Source organism: Hemibagrus wyckioides, linkage group LG06, assembly GCF_019097595.1.
Source record: "Hemibagrus wyckioides isolate EC202008001 linkage group LG06, SWU_Hwy_1.0, whole genome shotgun sequence".
Lineage (NCBI taxonomy): Eukaryota > Metazoa > Chordata > Actinopteri > Siluriformes > Bagridae > Hemibagrus > Hemibagrus wyckioides.
This window is the reverse complement of record NC_080715.1, coordinates 38,874,049-38,893,491: the sequence shown is the minus strand read 5'-3', so window position 1 is coordinate 38,893,491 and position 19,443 is coordinate 38,874,049. Positions and strand designations below refer to the sequence as shown.

The following is a 19,443-nucleotide window of genomic DNA, read 5'->3' as shown; positions in this document are numbered from 1 at the left end:
AGATCATTGATCAATTATGATTGAGCAGCAGTGAATGGGTTCGATATCAACATTTACTTTGAAAATAGAAACATTTCTGTGGACCGTTTTCCATGTTTTTTGGAACTTTTCTATTAATACTTTGACCCTGGTAGGCTAGGGACAAACAGAAATACTTATAAAACACTAAAAATTAAAAATTAAAGCTTCATATTAAGCACCACTGTGGAGTGAGGCATGATGGTGCCGAACGTGGACACAACAAAAACAGGCAGGAAACCTCTGGTAAAAAAGCATTAATCGATAAAGACCTGCTGTGGAATAAGAGGACTAAAGCACATGGAGAAATATCGTTGTAGAAAAATAATCAATCGTTAATTGTAATCTGTGATTAATAATTTATTTCCCTGTAGCAGCAAGCTTTGTCATGTTTTGGAGTAAGGCATGCCGATGGAGAGACACGTTGGTTTATATCTCATTTCATCTTGAGGTTAGAATATTCTATTATTTTTATGTCGTCGAGGTAGTAATTATAATTATTCACGTTCTTTTCAGCAAAGTGTGTTTTATAACATGGTCATCATGCATGAACCCGGGTTCCAGCAGCTCTCTCAGCCTAATGAAGTGCTTGAATAGTGTGTCTGCTGCAGGATAATTGCGTGAGTTGCACATAATTTGTAAAAGCAAGCCATGTTAATAATTCAGCCGTTGCGGAGTCTACACAAAACCCATAGAGGAGTGTGTGTGTGTGTGTGTTTGTGTTTTTGTCCCCGAGGCATTGTGTTTCTATACAACAGTAAAATCTAAATGTGTAACCAGGAAAGAGGAAAAGTGTATCATTCCATTGCCATACAATAAAGTCATCATGTGTGCATTTTCCTGCAAAGCATCATGGGTACCTTTGAGCCCTAAAGCTCTGGTGGTGTGACAGTTTAAAAGTGTTTTAAAAAACAGCTGTTTTGCTTTTTTGGAAGTCTTGACACTCGTGCTACTCAATTCCCCAATTTCGACGCCAACCGAGGTGACAGTGTTTATTTACTTCCAGTGTTTGGCTCTGAGGAGGGAGGGAGGGAGGGAGGGATGGGGGGGGATGCTTGGAAGGCAGTCATCTAGCCGCAAGAATCGTGCGGCTTCTTCGAGTCTGGCTAATTAATGCAAATTTCCAGCGTGCGAAAAGGAGTTGGCAGGAAGAAAAAGTCGAAAAAGTCAACTAAGGAGTGACGCGAAGCCGCGCGCCTTTCGGATAGAGATGTGTGGGCTGCAGAAACAAGCTGCGAGGAAAATATCTTTATGAGAGGAGAGAGAAAATAAATGCGGTGTGGTGAAAGTGATTGCATGCTTCCTTAATGAGGAGCTGAATACCGCTTACAGTGTGAACCAGTTCCAGATACGAGGGTCGGCTGATATCGCGGGTCAATAATAATCAGCTTGTAATTGTGTTGTAATAATTGGGAAAACATCATCTATTGTGTTGATTGTTAATAGTTCTGTGTATTTAAAATTCTGGATTTATGAATCTGTACTTTTCATTTAGGCCAGAAAAGTTTTCTTCTTCGGTGGGGGGAGTCTTCGCGAATCTCAGTGTATTTTATGGCTTCTTGATTATTGATTATCTGATTTGTTTCTGCGTGTTGACGTATTTCCTTCTGAGACAGCAAGTGATGATAGGGGTTGCAAGAAATAGTGAGAGAAAAGACATAAAGCCAAAAATACACTATTGAACAGCGTTTACTGCTAATAACCTACCACTGTAGCTAACAAGCTACTACTATAGAGCAAGACACACCTCCAGGGGTGGGATGTATATATGTTGTAGAAAGCATTTAATTGGATGTTGACTAAACAGAATTTTCCAAAAAAAAAAAAAAAAAAAAACACATAGCCTTTTCCTGTATTTAAAAGACTATAATATAGAAGAATAGAATTATAGTGTATATAAAATCAGACTTCACGTAAAATTGTAATGATGATCCAAGTATGTACCTTAAATCTATTTAAAAGACTACATATCAAAGGTACACAAGACATAAATACCAACACCCCAAAAACAAAAAAGGTAGAGTTTAGTACTTTTTTTTTTAATTTAAGAGTATAAGATGATGTAGCACACTGGTTAGTTGGGATGGAATAATGAGTGTATAATAATAGTGTCAAAAGTGTCTTTGGTTTTTGTTTGCTTGATTTTTACAAACACACCTTTTTATAAACTTCCCATTTGAAAGGCAGTAGAGTGGGTCTCTGTCTCTGGTCTTCAACAGCCTACTAATATCACACAGGCAAATAATTCCACTGCTGATAACAATGCAACTATTCTTTCGGGCCGCACCTCACTTCCCCACCACTTGCCCCACAGAACAATAATAATTGATATCTTTGCTAGATATTTCTTGGTTTCCCAAGTTCCAGGCAAGTCAGAGTACCCGACTACAAGGTACCATGATTGCCCTCTATCTCCTCTTCATAGCAACTTGTCTGGTGGTCCCATCCTAGCTTCCTACCAAGGTTCCACATGATGTATTTATTTTGTTCCATCAGATTTAAGTAGCTGGCTATGGTGCCATCTAAGGAGTTAGGGGTTGTCAAATCTGGACAGTGATCTGGATGTGAAAGTAAGTGAAAAATTATTTAGCAGAATCAATCAAAATATGGGAAACCTGTCTCAGAAACATAAACATAAGCCATCATAGACAGTTCTATTCAGACTGTCATAAGCAATATGTTTAGCTGAATACCACTGGGGGTAGGAGCTACAAATTTGCCAGCAATACCACACCAAATAAGAGTTGCAATAATACCTGACCAACCGCAACAAGCTGACCTTTTCAATATGATCCAGATCCAGCTGAAACCTGAAGACACCCTATACCATGGCCTTTATTTCTATGAGGTAGAGTGGGGTGAAAAGGTGAAACTTGCCTTGGGCACTAACTATGCGAGGGCTGGTATTGTTTATCAGAGACGCATATTTTTTCCCTAGACATTTGGAGTATAGTGGAGGGGAGGGTACCATCAGAAACATCTTTACTGTAGAAGTTTAGAATCCAACAATGGTCAACAAGAAGGGGGGGGGGGTCACATTGTGGCAGAGTCTAAAGTCTAAAGGGTACTGTTTATCAGAAAAGTGGCTTTTTTTCCAGACCCTTTGAGCATGGTGGTGGGGAGTGGACCATCAGCAATGCCTCTGAATTCAGAGTTAGGGTTAGGGTTAGGGATCCAACCACAGTTTAACAAACAATAGTATCTACCAAAAATAGATCCAAGGACTTGGGTGCAATCCTGAACTCAAGTCAGGATGTAAGGAGTTTTGAATACTCTCCCAACGGGTTTCCTCACAGTTCTACGGTATTCTCTCCCATTTGGCTACTTCTAAAAGGTAGCCTATGTGTGTATGGTGCTCTGTTCCCAACAAATATAGTACTTTCTGCCCCTGTTTCTAAGGATAGCTCCAAATCTACCATGAACCTGACCAGGACAAAGCGTTTACCAAAGATTCATGAATAGTATCCACCCACCTAGCCTCTAAACAAAGTATATCTCTTGTTCTTCTCATCCATGTTGTTTTTTAAGATGGAACAACGAGGTGATCCTGGCGAGCATCCTCAGTTTCTCACTTCCAGATTAAGTCCAAGAGATGACCTTACACATTCACAGATGAGCAAAAACTAATTCCATCTGCTGCGCTTGGCACCTCATGCTCCTTTCTCCTTTCGCAAATAGCACTTTTTAATATCGATCTCACTCAAGAAGGAAAGTTGGAAAATATCACAGCAAGAAAAGCTTAATGAATATTGCAATCAGAAAGCATTTGAGTAAAATCAAGCATCTGAAAGCAGCATTATTTAAGCTTTTTTGGGGGGACGAGGCAGTCCTGGGAAGCTGTGAATGCAACTTAATGATAGGTCTTTTTTCCTATATAGGTTGCTTATGGAAGAAGGCAGAATTATATCCTCAAATCGAGGCTTTATTAGAAAGGTGCCTGATATTCAGAGGTTCATGTCTGGCCTGGAAGTAAATATCAAATGGTTATTCCGATCAGTGGGTGTGTTTGCATGTAGTGCTGGTGCTTGACCTTTTAACATTTACATGAGTTCAGGCGATTTCTTCTTCAGTGTCTGAGCTGGTCTGTCTAGTCCAAATGTACCAATAGATAAATAGCGTATAAATGTTTGTGCATCTCAATAGTAGAATTCCGACGACCTTGGCACCATTGCAATTTTGAAAACTATTTTTGCCTTGATTAAATAAACAATTAAATAGCAACTCATTCCACCACATGACTGCTATCCTTTGAGAAAATGCACTGGACGCTACCATGTCGGAAGTCTGGCAATCAGACCTTAATAAAAAAGGAGGAAATCTGTAGATATATTTCACCAAAAATGTGATGTACTATGTCTAGGATAACTTCCTGCAAAGATTATGTTTAACAAATTCAGTGTGTCTGTTTAAAGATGCTAGCTGAGTGTGATGTCCTCAGGTCATTACGTAATGTGTCATTGTTACTAGAGTAACAGCTGGTTCACAATGATTTGGCAAAGGAGAAACCAGAACCTAGTGCTCAGTGTGACATGTGACATGCTGGGGATGATGGGTAATGTAGTCAAGCACCGATTTTCGGCATAACCATGACGGTAGCATTTATTGGGGGAGTCTCCTGTGTCAGGACGGAGTTTGTACTTTGCAGTTTATATGCAAAATGTCAAGCTACTGTATTTTTCTTGCTTTATTAACTTTATAAGACAAATTTTATAAAAGAAAACTTACTGGTTTTGCAGACATTTAAATATTAAAAAATACAAATGGTTGAAAAGTGTGACGTGGTGTTCATAAAAAAAAATTTTTTTAAAAACTTTGATAGATAAAATATATGCAAATATATAGAGAATATGACTATAAAAAGTATGTCTTTTATTCTCCTATTATATTCTGTTTATTCTTCTAATGAAATAACTCTATGCACTAAACCAGGTTTTGCTACTTTGTTTTTTGTGGGGTTTTTTCCCCTAACAGTCTCCAAAGTCTGGTTCAGAATTTGTGTTGTTTTGCTTATCATGGGTAAAGTCTGGGTGAGATGCGCGAAGTTGCTGCAGGCACTTCTGCATCACAGCTGTCATCATGTCAAAACAATGTTTTCTCTACAAGAATACCAGTCTTTCCAAAGCTCAGCTCTGCCTGGAGTCATAAAACGCAGTGAATTGAGATGTGTGTGTTGTCACACCTACACACACATCAAATCCTTATGACTGTTAAAATATGTCATGGCGCTTATAGCTGCATTAAGCGCCGGCGGTGGGAGTTTAAGTTCATTCGAAAATGTTGGAAAAAGGGCATCTGGAGTTCAGGTTCCGATATCTTGGGTGGATCTTCCTGTATAGCACAACAGCGCCACCTAGATGGGTACTGCACACACTTCATCTCATGTATAGAGTCTGTTTTAATTGCAGTGTTGGGTCAGTGGTTAAGGTGGTGAGTTTGAATACCAGGACCATCAAACTGCCACTGCTGCTCCTTAACCCTCAACTGATCTGTTTTCTAAGCAAGACAAACATAATCACTCTGATAAATGGTGGCTGCCAAATACTGCAAATGAAATTGCTCTGGAGAAACCAGTGTACCATTTAGGAACCAGATACTTTGGTCTACAAAGACCTACAGAAGTCAATTTTCAACATCTCAAGATGAAAAAATTTGTTCTTTCCACTATGTTCCTAACTACATTCGTGACACTATGCAAATATACTAGCGGATCTCCTTGAACACACCGCCTCAACAGCTTGTGTGGATGGGACGGATGCTGGCTCAGCATGACCCCCAAGCAAGCCAGAGTGACCCTTTGTGACCTCCCCTCCTAGGGAAAAGAATATCTTAAGACTCCCAAACGAAGGAGATTCACTGGATACACAGCATGTCTAATCCCAGGGTCAAATAAAACTGGAATGATTATCAGATTACATACGTCACTCAAGTGGTGAACAGTGTTTTTTGGAAGCAGGGCATGTCAAGAAACTAGGAGCCTTCCTCATTTACAGATTTTTTCAATCTACTTCAAAGGTGAGCAAATTATAGAGCTATGAACATGTCCTTCAATAACCATAAAAACCTTTTCTCAGCACAAAACTTGAACCAGAGAGTAACATGGCAAGCTGTACCAGTCAAGTTACTCAGCATGTAGTGCTGCGAGATAACTGCTTCAACACCTGATGCCTGACCGCACCATCGTTCATTAGAACCATGCTCCAGACCACCATTTTCAATAGAACCAAGGATCGAGCAAATGTAGCTGTGAAAACAACATAATAATCCTCATTAGATATCGAGGTATTACAAATTTCATTTTCTTCAAAGAACACTTTTGGGAAACAGCTCTCCATTAGACTTCAGTAAGATCTAAAGGAGCCTTTCAGATCTAGCAGTCTAGCAAAGGACAGGGTGACCCCTTCTGGCCTTTTCCCCTTGGTAATGTGACAGGTAACTAGTAGCCAAGGTTGATTTGTATGTGGAAAATAGTAAAAGGAATTCCACCTGTTTCTAGTCCAGTCCAACAGACTACACCTGGTCCTCATAAGGAAGGTTCTTGTGAGGAAATTCCATATGAAATTCCAAGGGATGCTGATAATATCAGCTAATAATTATACACAAAAAATAATCCTAAATATACCAATTTTATACGTTTCACTCCTAGCTATGCTTCCCCAGACCCCACTGTGAGATCTTTTCCTCTACGAACGCAAACTTGAGTTCTTGCTGAAGAATTTCGGCCCCTAGAGAACCTAAGAGAACAATTTGACTTGCACTTGCCCAATCTACATCCTATTCAACACCATTGCTTTACCTTGCTGAAGAGTTTTCACAACATAAAATGGGGATCATGCTTGTCAAATCCATTCAGATTCCTTCCACTTTGTTAAGATTTGGCTTTGCACGGCCTCTGGAAAGACAATCCAACGTTCCCAAAGCCTCTCCTGTCGTCCCACGTGGTCTCGACTGCTGTGGTTGAGCATCACGGCTTTGCTCCCCATAAAACTCCTGGCACTGAGAGCAGCTTTCAGCAGCTGTTGTCCTCCACGGTTTCGTCAGAAACAGAAAAAAAGAAGAAGAAGAAGAAGAAGAATCTCGATTACCAAGCTGTAAATCTCATCAACCCAATTTAACCCCCGAGAGCTGATTTATGACGAGAGACGAAATGGCCAGCTGAAGGTTGAAAAGCTGTTAACGGCTGGAACTGTAGATATGTCAATAACGACATACAACAGCGGCACCGACGCACGCTTCCGATCCAATGAAAAATATCCCACAATCTTGTGTTTAATCCCACGTCCACTGGAGGAATAGGCCAGAGACGCATGAAAACGTCAAAAGTTATTAGTTTCCAGAGCTGGGAGTCTCTGACAAGAACCACACACTCGACATTCCAATCAAACACAGGAGTGTAATAGACTGAGCCGGGTCGTGATTTTCCACTGCTCCTCTTATCGGCTCCGTCATCATCATCATCATCATCATCATCATCTGTGTGAACGATCTGTGTTTAGTCCAACAAAAACAAGGAGCAAAAAAAAAATATCTGAGGTCACGCTACTCTGTGGAAGTCGTTTGCAATCGTTTGTGTTTTTAACCAATTTGGTTTTCTCATTTGCTTCAGTGTCTCATAATTCATGCAGCCATTTGTGCTGGATTTTGGGTTTGGACTAAAAAACATGTTCTGCTCTAAGGCACGTAAACACCGTTATTTCTCTGCCTGATTATACATAATTTCCTCTTTAGCAGAAGTGTGGAAAATACACTGATGAATGAAATAAATATAATTAATAAATCTGAATTTGAAAATTGAGCAGAAATTCAGATCAGATACAGTTCACATGGGATTAATATGTCTTTGTGAAAGAAATGGAAAGAATTGAAGCATATAAAAATGAAATAATATTATAAAATATATTATAAAAATCATAAAAAAAATTGTGTGATACATATTATCCTGTGGAAATTTATCATTTATATCCTGAATTTATTATAATATTTTCCTGTAACACTGATTTACAACAATGTCTGTTGTTAAAAGAGCTATACAAATAAAACTTAATTGAATGGAAAAAGAAAAACCACAAAAAAAATATAAATATAAAAAAAGAATTGTGCAGAACAAAAAGACAGCATGAACTACATGTAAAAAAGGACTTTTGAGAATAAATTTTTAAAAAATTATAATCATGAAATAAGGAAAAATGGTAAAGATAAACTAAAGGAAAAAAACTGAAAATAGATATTTAATATTATTATATTTATATATATAAATATTATTATATACTGAATACTATTATTTCAATAGTATAAATAATAAATATTATAATAAGAATATTGTGTGGTATTCAAAAATCAGTATGTCTGAAAAATGTGAATTGTTTTTCTTTTTTTAAAAAAAAAATCGTGTATTATTTCTGTAGTGGAATTGAGTCAGTATGATAATATGGTTCAGTAACACAAAAGATGTCTCATAAAACATAAACACTGGAGACTTTTACTAATCAATCCAAAGCCAGAAGCTTGTAATATGTTGTTCCGGTATGTAGAATAATAGTTTCCTATTATTCCGGGGTTGTGGAGGATGTCGCAGAGCTGCTCCGTGTCTGTCTGTCTGCGTGGTTGTATGTTAATTTTCCATCCGACTTTGCAGGGCCGATCAGCACCGAACGCTGTAATGGCGAGTGACAGTTTGCGTGGCAGCGGTATAGAAATGTAAATTACAGCGGAGAGAGAGGGCTGGGTTTCTGACTTTAGCTAGACAAGCAAGGCGCTAACGAGCCTGTCTCTCTCTCTCTCTCTCTCTCTCTCTCTCTCTACTGCTGAGCTGAGCCAAACTGACAGAACACTCATCCATAAAATGCACATATTTCATGCACTGTGAATTTGGGCCGTTCTTTTGGAAAAGTTTTGAGCGAACTGAATCGAGCGTAGTGTGATTCAGGGTAATCAGGCGTACCTCTGTTCTCTGACAGAACAAGGTATCAACAATTTTAGAAGCAGATTTAGGGACAAAAGGCCACACGGCAACCCGAGACCTGCTGGCTCAGACGCTTCTTTACGAACCCCCTCAGGAGAGGACGTGCAAATGATCTTAAGGATAAAATGCCCACCTTTTTACGTGGAAAGTAACAGTAACAGGACTCATTTAGCAAATTAAGTTACACAGGAAAAAATGTCCGTGAAGAAAATCCAGTTAACAGAGCTCGGGAGTTCGTGTATCTCTTTGAATGTTGAGTGGATTGAAATCGTGTCATTGATGAGCTGCTAAGATTTTGTATAAATTTTTAATTGTATATTGTTTCAATTCCACACACAAATCTAATGAAAATGTTGTTAATTTTATATTAATGAAGAGAAATAAGAGTGCAGATTTACACACAGGAAGCTGCTGTTTTGCTGAATCACCGGCGGCCATTTTGTTGCTTTCAGCTCACTGTGAGCTTTGCCTTATATGGATGTTACCTTTTACGACGTTTGCCTGGGCCTCATTAAATATAAAGCAGCTGTGTTTTTTAATTCGTGACCGATAATCTGTCAACATACAAACAAAAATCTGCGAATCTGGAAAATCTCTACACAACTTTTTATTTAAAGATTGATAAATACGGCAGCGGATTAGTTACAGATTCTCATCTCTGATAATGGTGGCGATCTTGGCAATTTCGGTTGAGACGAAGCTTTGATACCTTCTTTTTTACGGCTATTGTTTTGCTAAAGATTCATTTCATATGTCTCAAACCTTTCTATACTCTCAGATATAAAGATATAAACTGTACTTTTCCTCATCCCGGAGGTGATACCATCAAAAGTTTTTGTTTTGTATCTTTTACTTAGAACAGTGCCCAAGTTGGACACTTTAACTAGGTTTTGAAGTATGGTCCTTAAGGTAAGTTTCGAGGTACAGCTCTCAAACTCGGTACAATTGGTTCAGGCACAAACCAACCAACAAACAAATAGTTCCCCGAACTCAATCTTTAGCCTCCACTTCTTGAATTATACACCTCCGTCTTGTATCCCATTGCTGCAGAAAAGGCCTTTAACTCCTCAGAGACTCTCATGATGGATGCTCAGATGCCTCACAGGTGTCCACCGGGACCGGCTTCATTCCTTGACCGAGGAATCTGGCTTCCTGTCCGCCTTCTCACAAGAGAATGTCTTAATATGTGGAGCTTCTGCCTTTTCCCGTCAGTCATGTTGCGCCCCTGCAGATCCCCACCACGTATCATCCCACGAAACACAGGATGTGCATAACGGCTCATGCATTATGAAATCAAGCGTATGTGTGTGTGTGAACGTCCATGCCAAGGTAAAGGGACAAACAGAGAAGCAGCTGGAGATGATTATTGAGCTGTCAAGCATGCAGAGATGAGCAGCAGGGAGGGGACATGTGGGCGTACAATGTCTGGACTTCTTTTCTTCTCACCCTCGTCCATTTGTTCCTGGAATTTAGCTCCTTGATTTATAGAACTGGCCTTCAGAGCTTTACGTGGACGTGCCGGCCCTGGGAGCATTACTCAGGATTCAGGATGTCTGCAACTGTTTTTTTCTTTCTTTCCCGGAGCTTGCTGCTGCAGAGTTTTTTTCTTTTGATTCATCTTTTCCAGAGATTCAATCAGAGTGGAATAGAAGTCGATTCTCCATGTAAGCCGTTTCTGAAAGCTCTCTATAAATAGTTTTTTGATCTTCAAAACAAGTTGCGAATCCTTATAAGCTCTTTATAAACTCTGGTCATGCTCGATAAAGCTCTAATAACGTGCTATAAGTTACGTACCAAGTTGAGATCATTATAAACCACTCTAACTTTGGTATTATTTGTTCAATGCTCCAGAAATCTGTCTCTGTATCTGTATCTCTGACTAAGAAAAAAAAAAAATCTCTGAAACTTTAGTGACATCAATCCAATATGGCTGCTCAGAAAATCAGCTTTAAATGACTGATACTGTATATTTCATTTAGATGAATAGACATGTTTATTTTGTTATATCTTGAACTGTTTAAGGAGAAAACAGTTAGCTAGCTAGCTTGTTGCAACCGGGGAGACGGCCATGTTTTTTTTTTTCCCCCACTTTGTAGCTACTTCTGAGGTAACACAAATGCTGCATTAAGCCTGAAGTGGGTGTGGCCTAAAATGTATTTATTTATCTACTTATTTATTGTAAAATAAATAATAATTCTGACTCTGATGGTTTCTCAACCTCAACCTAAGCTACACATCATCTACAACTTATATATATATATAATCTATCATTTTTTTTTTATTTGTTTTTTTTTATATAATCCACCGTGACACTGACCAGGCAGTTACTAAGGATAAAAAAAAAGAAATTATTATTTATTTTATCGTTTTATGACATGGTCATAAATAAGACATGGTCTTTATTGTTGCAAATAATAATAATAATAATAATAATAATAATAATCAATAAGTGCATATTTCCATATTACATTAAAAAGATAGTTGTCAGTGTCCTACATCTTAAAATGTGAAGAAATTTAAACTTTTTAGAATCGTAAAGAAATATTCTAGCTGCTTTATAATTAATAATTAATAGTTAAAAGATTTATTTATCAGGGAATTATTAACATTAAATTATTAACATTTACGTTAGAAATTCCTCGGGAAGTTTTTTTTTTTTTTTTTTTTTTTTTAAATAAATAAATAAATAAATAAAAACATCATCATGAAAAGATTTTGAATAATAGAGACACACCCTTGACTTCTAAAGGACACGAGAAAATTATGCTTCATTTTTTCCCCATCAATATTTATGAGCAGGTCTGTGGAGGAAAAGCATAAGCACAAAGTTTGCCAAAGTACAAGCTGTTTATCAGGCCAGTAATGTAATTAGTCGTCCGCAGATAGTAAGCAGACTCCATCCCATTAGCACAGCTGATCCGGGATTTGAGCGCAAATCCGGCGCTCGGGTCTGACCGGAGAACAGGCCTCGCTCGGCTGACCCACGGTCTTAACTAACAAAGCTGCTCTTCACACCTCGCTTCTACATAACGATCAAAAGACGAAGCCGATGAGTGAGACGCAAAAAAAAAGTCTAAGGGGGGAAAAAAAGCCTGGTTCATGGAAAGGTCAGTAAGTTTCTTTTCAGGCAACTTAAAGAGGCGCTGAGTCAACATGGTCTTATGATTGGCAATTCAACAGCCTTTTACACCAGCTGACTTTTTCTTGTGCAAATCTTGCATTATGCTGAGAGCGCACACACTCCTGAAATATACTTCTTTCCCAATCCAGGTTAATCCTGGCTCTCTGACTGTGGCTGTTTTCTTAAAGGGGCAGTATGTGATTTTTTTTTTAAAAGCCCTCTACTGCCTGTGAGGAGAACTGCAAATTAACACCAAGTGTGAGTGCTCTGTGTGTTCAGAAAATAAATAAATACACCCCTAATCCTATCCTAACCCCAACAAAAAAATTTGGGTTGGACAAAAATTCAGGGCCAGAATTCTTTAAATAAATAAAATAAATAAAATAAATAAATAAATAAATAAATAAATAAATAAAATTTTAAAAAGAATTAAAGAAAAAAGAAAAAATAATAAATACAATTTTAATTATTACTTTAATAATAAATTTTATAATTATTTTAAATAAATGATTTTTATAGAAATTTATTATTTTATACAAACCAGCAGATTTCTTAGACAGTTTAAAGGCTAAAAAAAATTAGCCTAAATTCTTTAGATAAGGGTTTAGGGATTCCTAAATTCCTTGTGCTTTTATCCACTTATAGTTACATTTAATGTGTTGGAACATCAAGAAAAGCTGTTGTTGTCGAGAGCAAAAGTAAAACTAATAAGATAAAAATAAAATACTGCGTCATGTCAAAGCAGGAAAGTTGTCTAGCGTTTGTGTGATGAAAATATAATCATGTGTTCAAATGATTCTTTTTGTTTTGTTGTATGTTCTGGTGGACTGTGTGATGCAGAAGAATTCTGTATCGATTCACCGTATTGTCATTGTCGTAAACGTTCCGCTACATCTGCATACTAATTACTCCATTTGTACTACCTGTCAAAGGCAATTTCCTCTTCCTGTAATCAAACTGCACTAGAATTAGACTTTCTGCCCTGCTGCGTGTAATGATATTAATTCCCCCAGAAAGTGTCTGACAGAAACTTCCTGTATCCTGCCTCTTTTTTTTTCTTTGCATATGCATTATCGCGAGCGTTCAAAGTGAAGCTGAAACTTTCCCGAAGTTGATGCTTCCTTGTTATTTATAGAGCTCATGAATCGTTTCAGAGTCGCTTTAATGACTTTGCATCCACCACAACTTTCCCCCCCGATTCAACACAGCTCAACTTTACATCATTTACCACCTCTTTTAAAAATTCCTGACATAAGAAAAAACAGCTTTTTAAGCGAATAAACCATCGTTTGTTACAGAGCTGGTTTGCGAGCGAGGATGCAGAGAAAGAAGGATGTACCATGGAAGCGAGCTTTTCCCAGAGGACACCTGTGAGGCACATGGATTTATTATTATTATATATTTTTTATTTATTTCCTCTAAACAGCAGTAAACTGTACGTTCTGTGAGAGATGCTGAGATGCAGGTTTCAGCTGTTCTGGTGTCTTTGGGAAAGTTTCTGTAATTCTTTTGCAAACTTTGGGCTGCGTTTTTTCACTGAACTTAGATTAGATTTGTTTTATTTATAAATTCATTAAATTACTTTATAATATGAATTTGACAACAAATGTTATCTATTTTATTCTGTAAAATATTTGGATGCTTAGAAATTTACCATTTACTTCTGACTTATGCATTTAAGACTAAATTATATATTATTATTATTATTATTATTATTATTATTATTATTATTAATATATATTTATTCTATTTTACAGTATATTAACACTTCGTTATAGGAAATTAATCCACAACACAGTGAGGCCCTGAGATACTGTCACCAATCCGCTGATTATTTTCCAATAATTGCACATCCTGAATGTTTATTTTTACTTATTTATTTTATTTATTACTTTTTCTATCATTATTTATTTATTTATTAAAACATTTATTTTTTTCACTTTTTTATTTCATTTTATTTCCTGTTATTTGTCTTCATCACTCCCATTTATTTATTTATTTGTTTTATTTTATTTTTTTAATCCAAGTTGTTACATCCACAAGTTACTTCCTGTTATTGCCTCCATTTAAACTGTTTATGAGACAAAAATAATAATAAATAAATAATAATAATAATAATAATAATAATAATAATCTGTTTATTTGGAGCATCGTTAAGTCCCTGTATAAGCTTTAAGGAAATTCAAAGAAAAAAAAACACACAACTAAAAACATCTATGAAAAAGCAGATTCATTCCAAGACCAAAAAATGATTTATTATAATTCAATTTATTTTCGTCTGCCTCAGACCTCCGGTGTCAGGGGCTCGATTTCTGCCTCCAGCTCATACTTTAGAGGTTTCCTCCGGGTTCTCTGGTTTCCTTCCTGTCTTAAAACATGTGCCGTAGGTTGACTGGCATCTCAAAATTGTCCATAGTGTGTGGATGTGTGTGTGTTAGTGTGTAATTCTGCCCTACGATTGGTGTTGTCCCCCATCTTCAGTCCCCTGGGGTTCCCTGTGTCGGATAAAAGCTACTGAAAATGGACGGTTGGATGGACGGATGGATGGATATGTACAGCTGTCTAAATCCTGAATGTATAGCTATGGAATTGAGTTAAAGCGAGACACACAGGACAGTGAGTGAGACGATCAGGTGTGGAATGAAATCTCACAGCTCTGTTCGCAGCTCGCTTTCCCAGAATAAGCAATCCCACAATCCTGTTTGCCAACAGCTGCTGCATTCCCCACTCGAGCAGCCAAGAATAAAACCACCATAGGTCAGCGTGCTAATTATTACACTGTACATTAACTCTGAGAACGAGTGCGGCTCTGCGTTTAAACCTTGATTAATTTGTAAACAGCCGTTTATCCGTTCCAGTCATTTATTTATTTCATCTTTGCCTTTTTTTTTCGTTTTCTTTCCGTTTTGTTTTGTTGTTTTGTCGAGAAATAAAGACTTAAAAATGGATTTGTGAAGACAAAAAAAAAATGCAGCGATCTGAAACCCCGGCGTATTTATATTTATTAATCCACATGGCTCCTGTTAAGCTTGTGGTTTTAATAACCATCATTAGAAGAGTAAAGAAAACTGGATGTGCTACTGAATGCTGATTAGCATCCCTCTATCTTCCTCTCTATCGCTCTGTCCTGCTAAATCACAGCGACAGTAAAATCAGTTCCTCTAGGATTTTACAATTTTGCTAGCATAGAAGTTAACGAGGCTCGGTAAGCTCAGGTAAAGCATGCTGAGCGTTTCTTCACAAAGAAGAGCTGCATTCGAATTGAGTACTGACATTGTGTACCGTGACAGTGTCTACTATAATGCCTGCTGCAGTCGATTCAGTACCTACAGCATTCGATTCAATGTCTACTGTATTCAATTCAGTACCTACTGCATTTGATTCAATATCTACTGCAGTCGATTCAGTACCTACTGTATTAGATTCTTTGCCTACTGCATTCGATTCAATACCTACTGTATTCAATTCAGTACCTACTGCATTTGATTCATTATCTACTGCAGTCGATTCAGTACCTACTGTATTAGATTCTTTGCCTACTGCATTCGATTCAATACCTACTGTATTCAATTCAGTGCCTACTGCATTTGATTCGATATCTACTGCAGTCGATTCAGTGCCTACTGCATTCGGTTCAATACCTACTACATTTGATTCAGTACCTGCTGCATTCGATTCAATACCTACTGCATTCGATTCAGTATCTACTGCATTCGATTCAGTATCTACTGCATTTGATTCAGTACCTCCTGCATTCGATTCAATACCTACTACATTTGAGTCAGTATCTGCTGCATTCGATTCAATATCTACTGCATTCGATTCAGTATCTACTGCATTTGATTCAGTTTCTACTGCATTTGATTCAATAACTATTACATATGATTCAGTACCTGCTGCATTTGATTCAATATCTACTGCATTCAATTCAGTACCTACTGTATTTGATTCAGTATCTACTACATTTGATTCAGTTCCTATTGCAATCAATTTAGTTCCTACTTCATATGATTCAGTGACTTCTGCATTTGCTTCAATAACTACTGCATTTGATTCAGTACATGCTACATTTGATTCAATACCTACTACATTTGATTCAGTACCTGCTGCATTCCATTCAATACCTACTACATTTGATTCAATACCTACTACATTTGATTCAATACCTACTACATTTGATTCAATACCTACAACATTTGATTCAATACCTACTACATTTGATTCAATACCTACTACATTTGATTCAGTACCTACTACATTTGATTCAATACCTACAACATTTGATTCAATACCTACTACATTTGATTCAATACCTACAACATTTGATTCAATACCTACTACATTTGATTCAGTACCTGCTGCATTCCATTCAATACCCACTACATTTGATTCAATACCTACTACACTTGATTCAGTATCTACTACACTTGATTCAATATCTACTACATTTGATTCAATACCTGCTACACTTGATTCAATATCTACTACATTTGATTCAATACCTACTACACTTGATTCAATATCTACTACATTTGATTCAGTACCTGCTGCATTCCATTCAGTACCTGCTGCATTCCATTCAATATCTACTACATTTGATTCAATACCTACTACACTTGATTCAATATCTACTACATTTGATTCAATATCTACTACATTTGATTCAATACCTACTACACTTGATTCAATATCTACTACATTTGATTCAATATCTACTACATTTGATTCAATACCTACTACACTTGATTCAATATCTACTACACTTGATTCAATATCTACTACATTTGATTCAATACCTACAACATTTGATTCAGTACCTGCTGCATTTGATTCAATATTTACTACATTTGATTCAATACCTACAACATTTGATTCAGTACCTGCTGCATTTGATTTGATATCTACTACATTTGATTGAAAACCTACTGCAGTCGATTCAGCAACTACTACATTTGATTCAGTACCTACTGCTCGGTGATACAGTTCGTACTGATCAGTATACGCGTGCAGTACGAATACGATCTGGACGTCACGTGACGTGTTGTTGTCACGTCACCTATGATGTCATAATAACTGCAAAAACTTTTTCTCTTGTCTTTAGCAAGGTAACAATTGTTAAACAAGTACGGTTTAACACAAGAAACAATGTTTACTACCCATAGTACTTACACTCTGCTGTTCAGCTTCAGTCGTGTTGCATTCTGGGATAGCACAGTGTCCAGGGGTTCCAGACTGCAGAATCTCAGAGGAAGCAGTACATCATCTTCAGTATTTCTCTCCTACTGTTTTATAAACACTGAGAATTCAGATCCATATTTCTACTTTGGCACACAGTGTCATACGGATGTTTGGACACAGCTGATGTCTCTTTTAAACAGTGTGTGTGTGTGTGTGTGTGTGTGTGTGTGTGTGTAATTGGAAGCAGGTGTGTGTGATTAGATCTCTGGAGCCTGTGTGGATGTGTGGAACTGGCGGTTGTAGCTGATGGCGGCCATGTTTGTAGGCCGTAGTTTTTAACGACTAATTGTAAATATAGAATTGAAATATTCATGTTAAAAGTAAGGAACAGCTGTAGCAGCAGAGGAAGAGGGTTCGTTGTCTCACACATTAGAAACGTTTAGTGAAAATGTCTCGCCGGCTGAAGCCCAGCGCTGCATCGGGAAGCCGCTCTCTTCCTCTTTCTCACGCTGCGACTCTCATAAACTCGCCTGACATTTCTGCTCCTGCAGCAGAGGCATGCTGAAGATGAAGAGACTCACTGACATTCAGGGTAATGAAAAGGCTGACAGACTCACACCATGACCCCTGTCTCCATTCTCCATCCACACGCTGCTTCTGACTATTCATCACCACTGAACTGGTTACATAAAGAAACAAACCTGACTGGGGGATAGGAAAAGTCTGGGGAGGGAGGGAGGGAGAGAGAGAGAGAGAGAGAGATCATAGAGTCAGTAATTCCGGTGAAATTTTTTTTTTAAATAGTTAAAAAACATTCCTTTTTTAATTTTTATTTGCTTGGGACAGTATTAGTGTTTTATTGAATTTTATAATTTATTTTATTTATTTAGATTATATTTCTTTTTTTAATTTGGATTTGAAGTAGGTCTGAGGACTAATTGTATCTGTATATTATTTCTAATTATTCTTAATATTTGACACAATTTAGTTATTTGGTATCAAATTTAGTTATATTCTAGATTTTACACATATATGTATATATATATATAAATATGTGTAAAATCTAGAATATAACTAAATTTGATACCAAATAACTAAATTGTGTCAAATATTTAGTTATTATTTCAAATATTATTTCAAATATTTAGTCTAATATATATATATATATATATATATATATATATATATATATATATATATATATATATATATATAAAATGTATGTATTACATATATATATATTTTTAAATAAATATTTCCAATATTTATTTGTTATCATTCATCTATCTATTTGTTTGCTTGTTTTAATCCCACGGGCAATTTCTAATAATTTTCTAGTCGAATGATTCCATGTCAAAATAATTTTTTTGAGTCTTGTGATTTTTTTTCTTATGCAAAAAATATATTTTCCTTAGATGTATGATCTTTCAATTTTCCAAAATACTTTTTTCTAGAATTTTATAAAATTGAGTTTTATTTTTCAATAATCAAAATGTTTTTTTTTCTTAAAAATATTATTTTGTGCCTTTATAAGTATGCTTTATTCCAATCAAAAAAAAGATTTTTTTTTCCAATCAAAAATGTTTTCCCCTCCTTTAGAAGTATGATTTTTCCAAACAGTCAAACTCAGGTACAAAGAGTTTATGAGGGTCTTCTTCTCAAACCTCTTTACTGCAAACGTTAAGCCACACTTCAAACCCTTCAAAGCTTCCGTCTTCTATCAAACCCACACTGCAGGCCACTCGCCCGTCTCCAGGCTCACGCTTTCTTCCTTTCCACTTGGGTGGCTCTCAGAAAAAAAGAAAAGAAAAAAAAACAACTTCAGTTTCGAAGGAAGTCAAGGTCTTTCACAAGAAATCCTTTGCATCACACAGGCCTGATGGGTGGAGGAGATCAGATCGGATCAGACGGACAAGGCCGTGATTTTCACTCCTGTTCTTGTGGAAGAAGCGCAGTAATTCCTCCTGCTGTCCAGACTGTCACTCCGTTAATCAGAGGCTGCCACGGTGTGAACGGACGAGAGGCCACTCTGCGGAAAGTTCTGCGTTCAAGCTCCATTAGCCGCTCGGTTCCGTGTAGAGTCCTTGAAATGGGAGCGTATAGAAAATGGAGGAGTGGGTTGAGCTAAGTGGGTCGGATGGATATGTACGAGTCGCTCGAGTCGAGT

The 19,443-nt window shown here is 37.0% G+C and overlaps 1 protein-coding gene across 1 annotated transcript in view; it reads left to right on the top strand.

Annotated features, from left to right (window-relative positions):
- The window catches only part of LOC131353853 (dynein heavy chain-like), a 44,261-nt gene extending 27,265 nt beyond the window's left edge, over positions 1–16,996 (top strand). Inside the window, 2 exon segments of the mRNA XM_058390927.1 lie at positions 6,889–7,106; positions 15,674–16,996. Of these exon segments, the coding sequence (XP_058246910.1) occupies positions 6,889–7,106; positions 15,674–16,996 (1,541 nt within the window).
- The last annotated feature ends 2,447 nt before the right edge of the window (positions 16,997–19,443 follow it).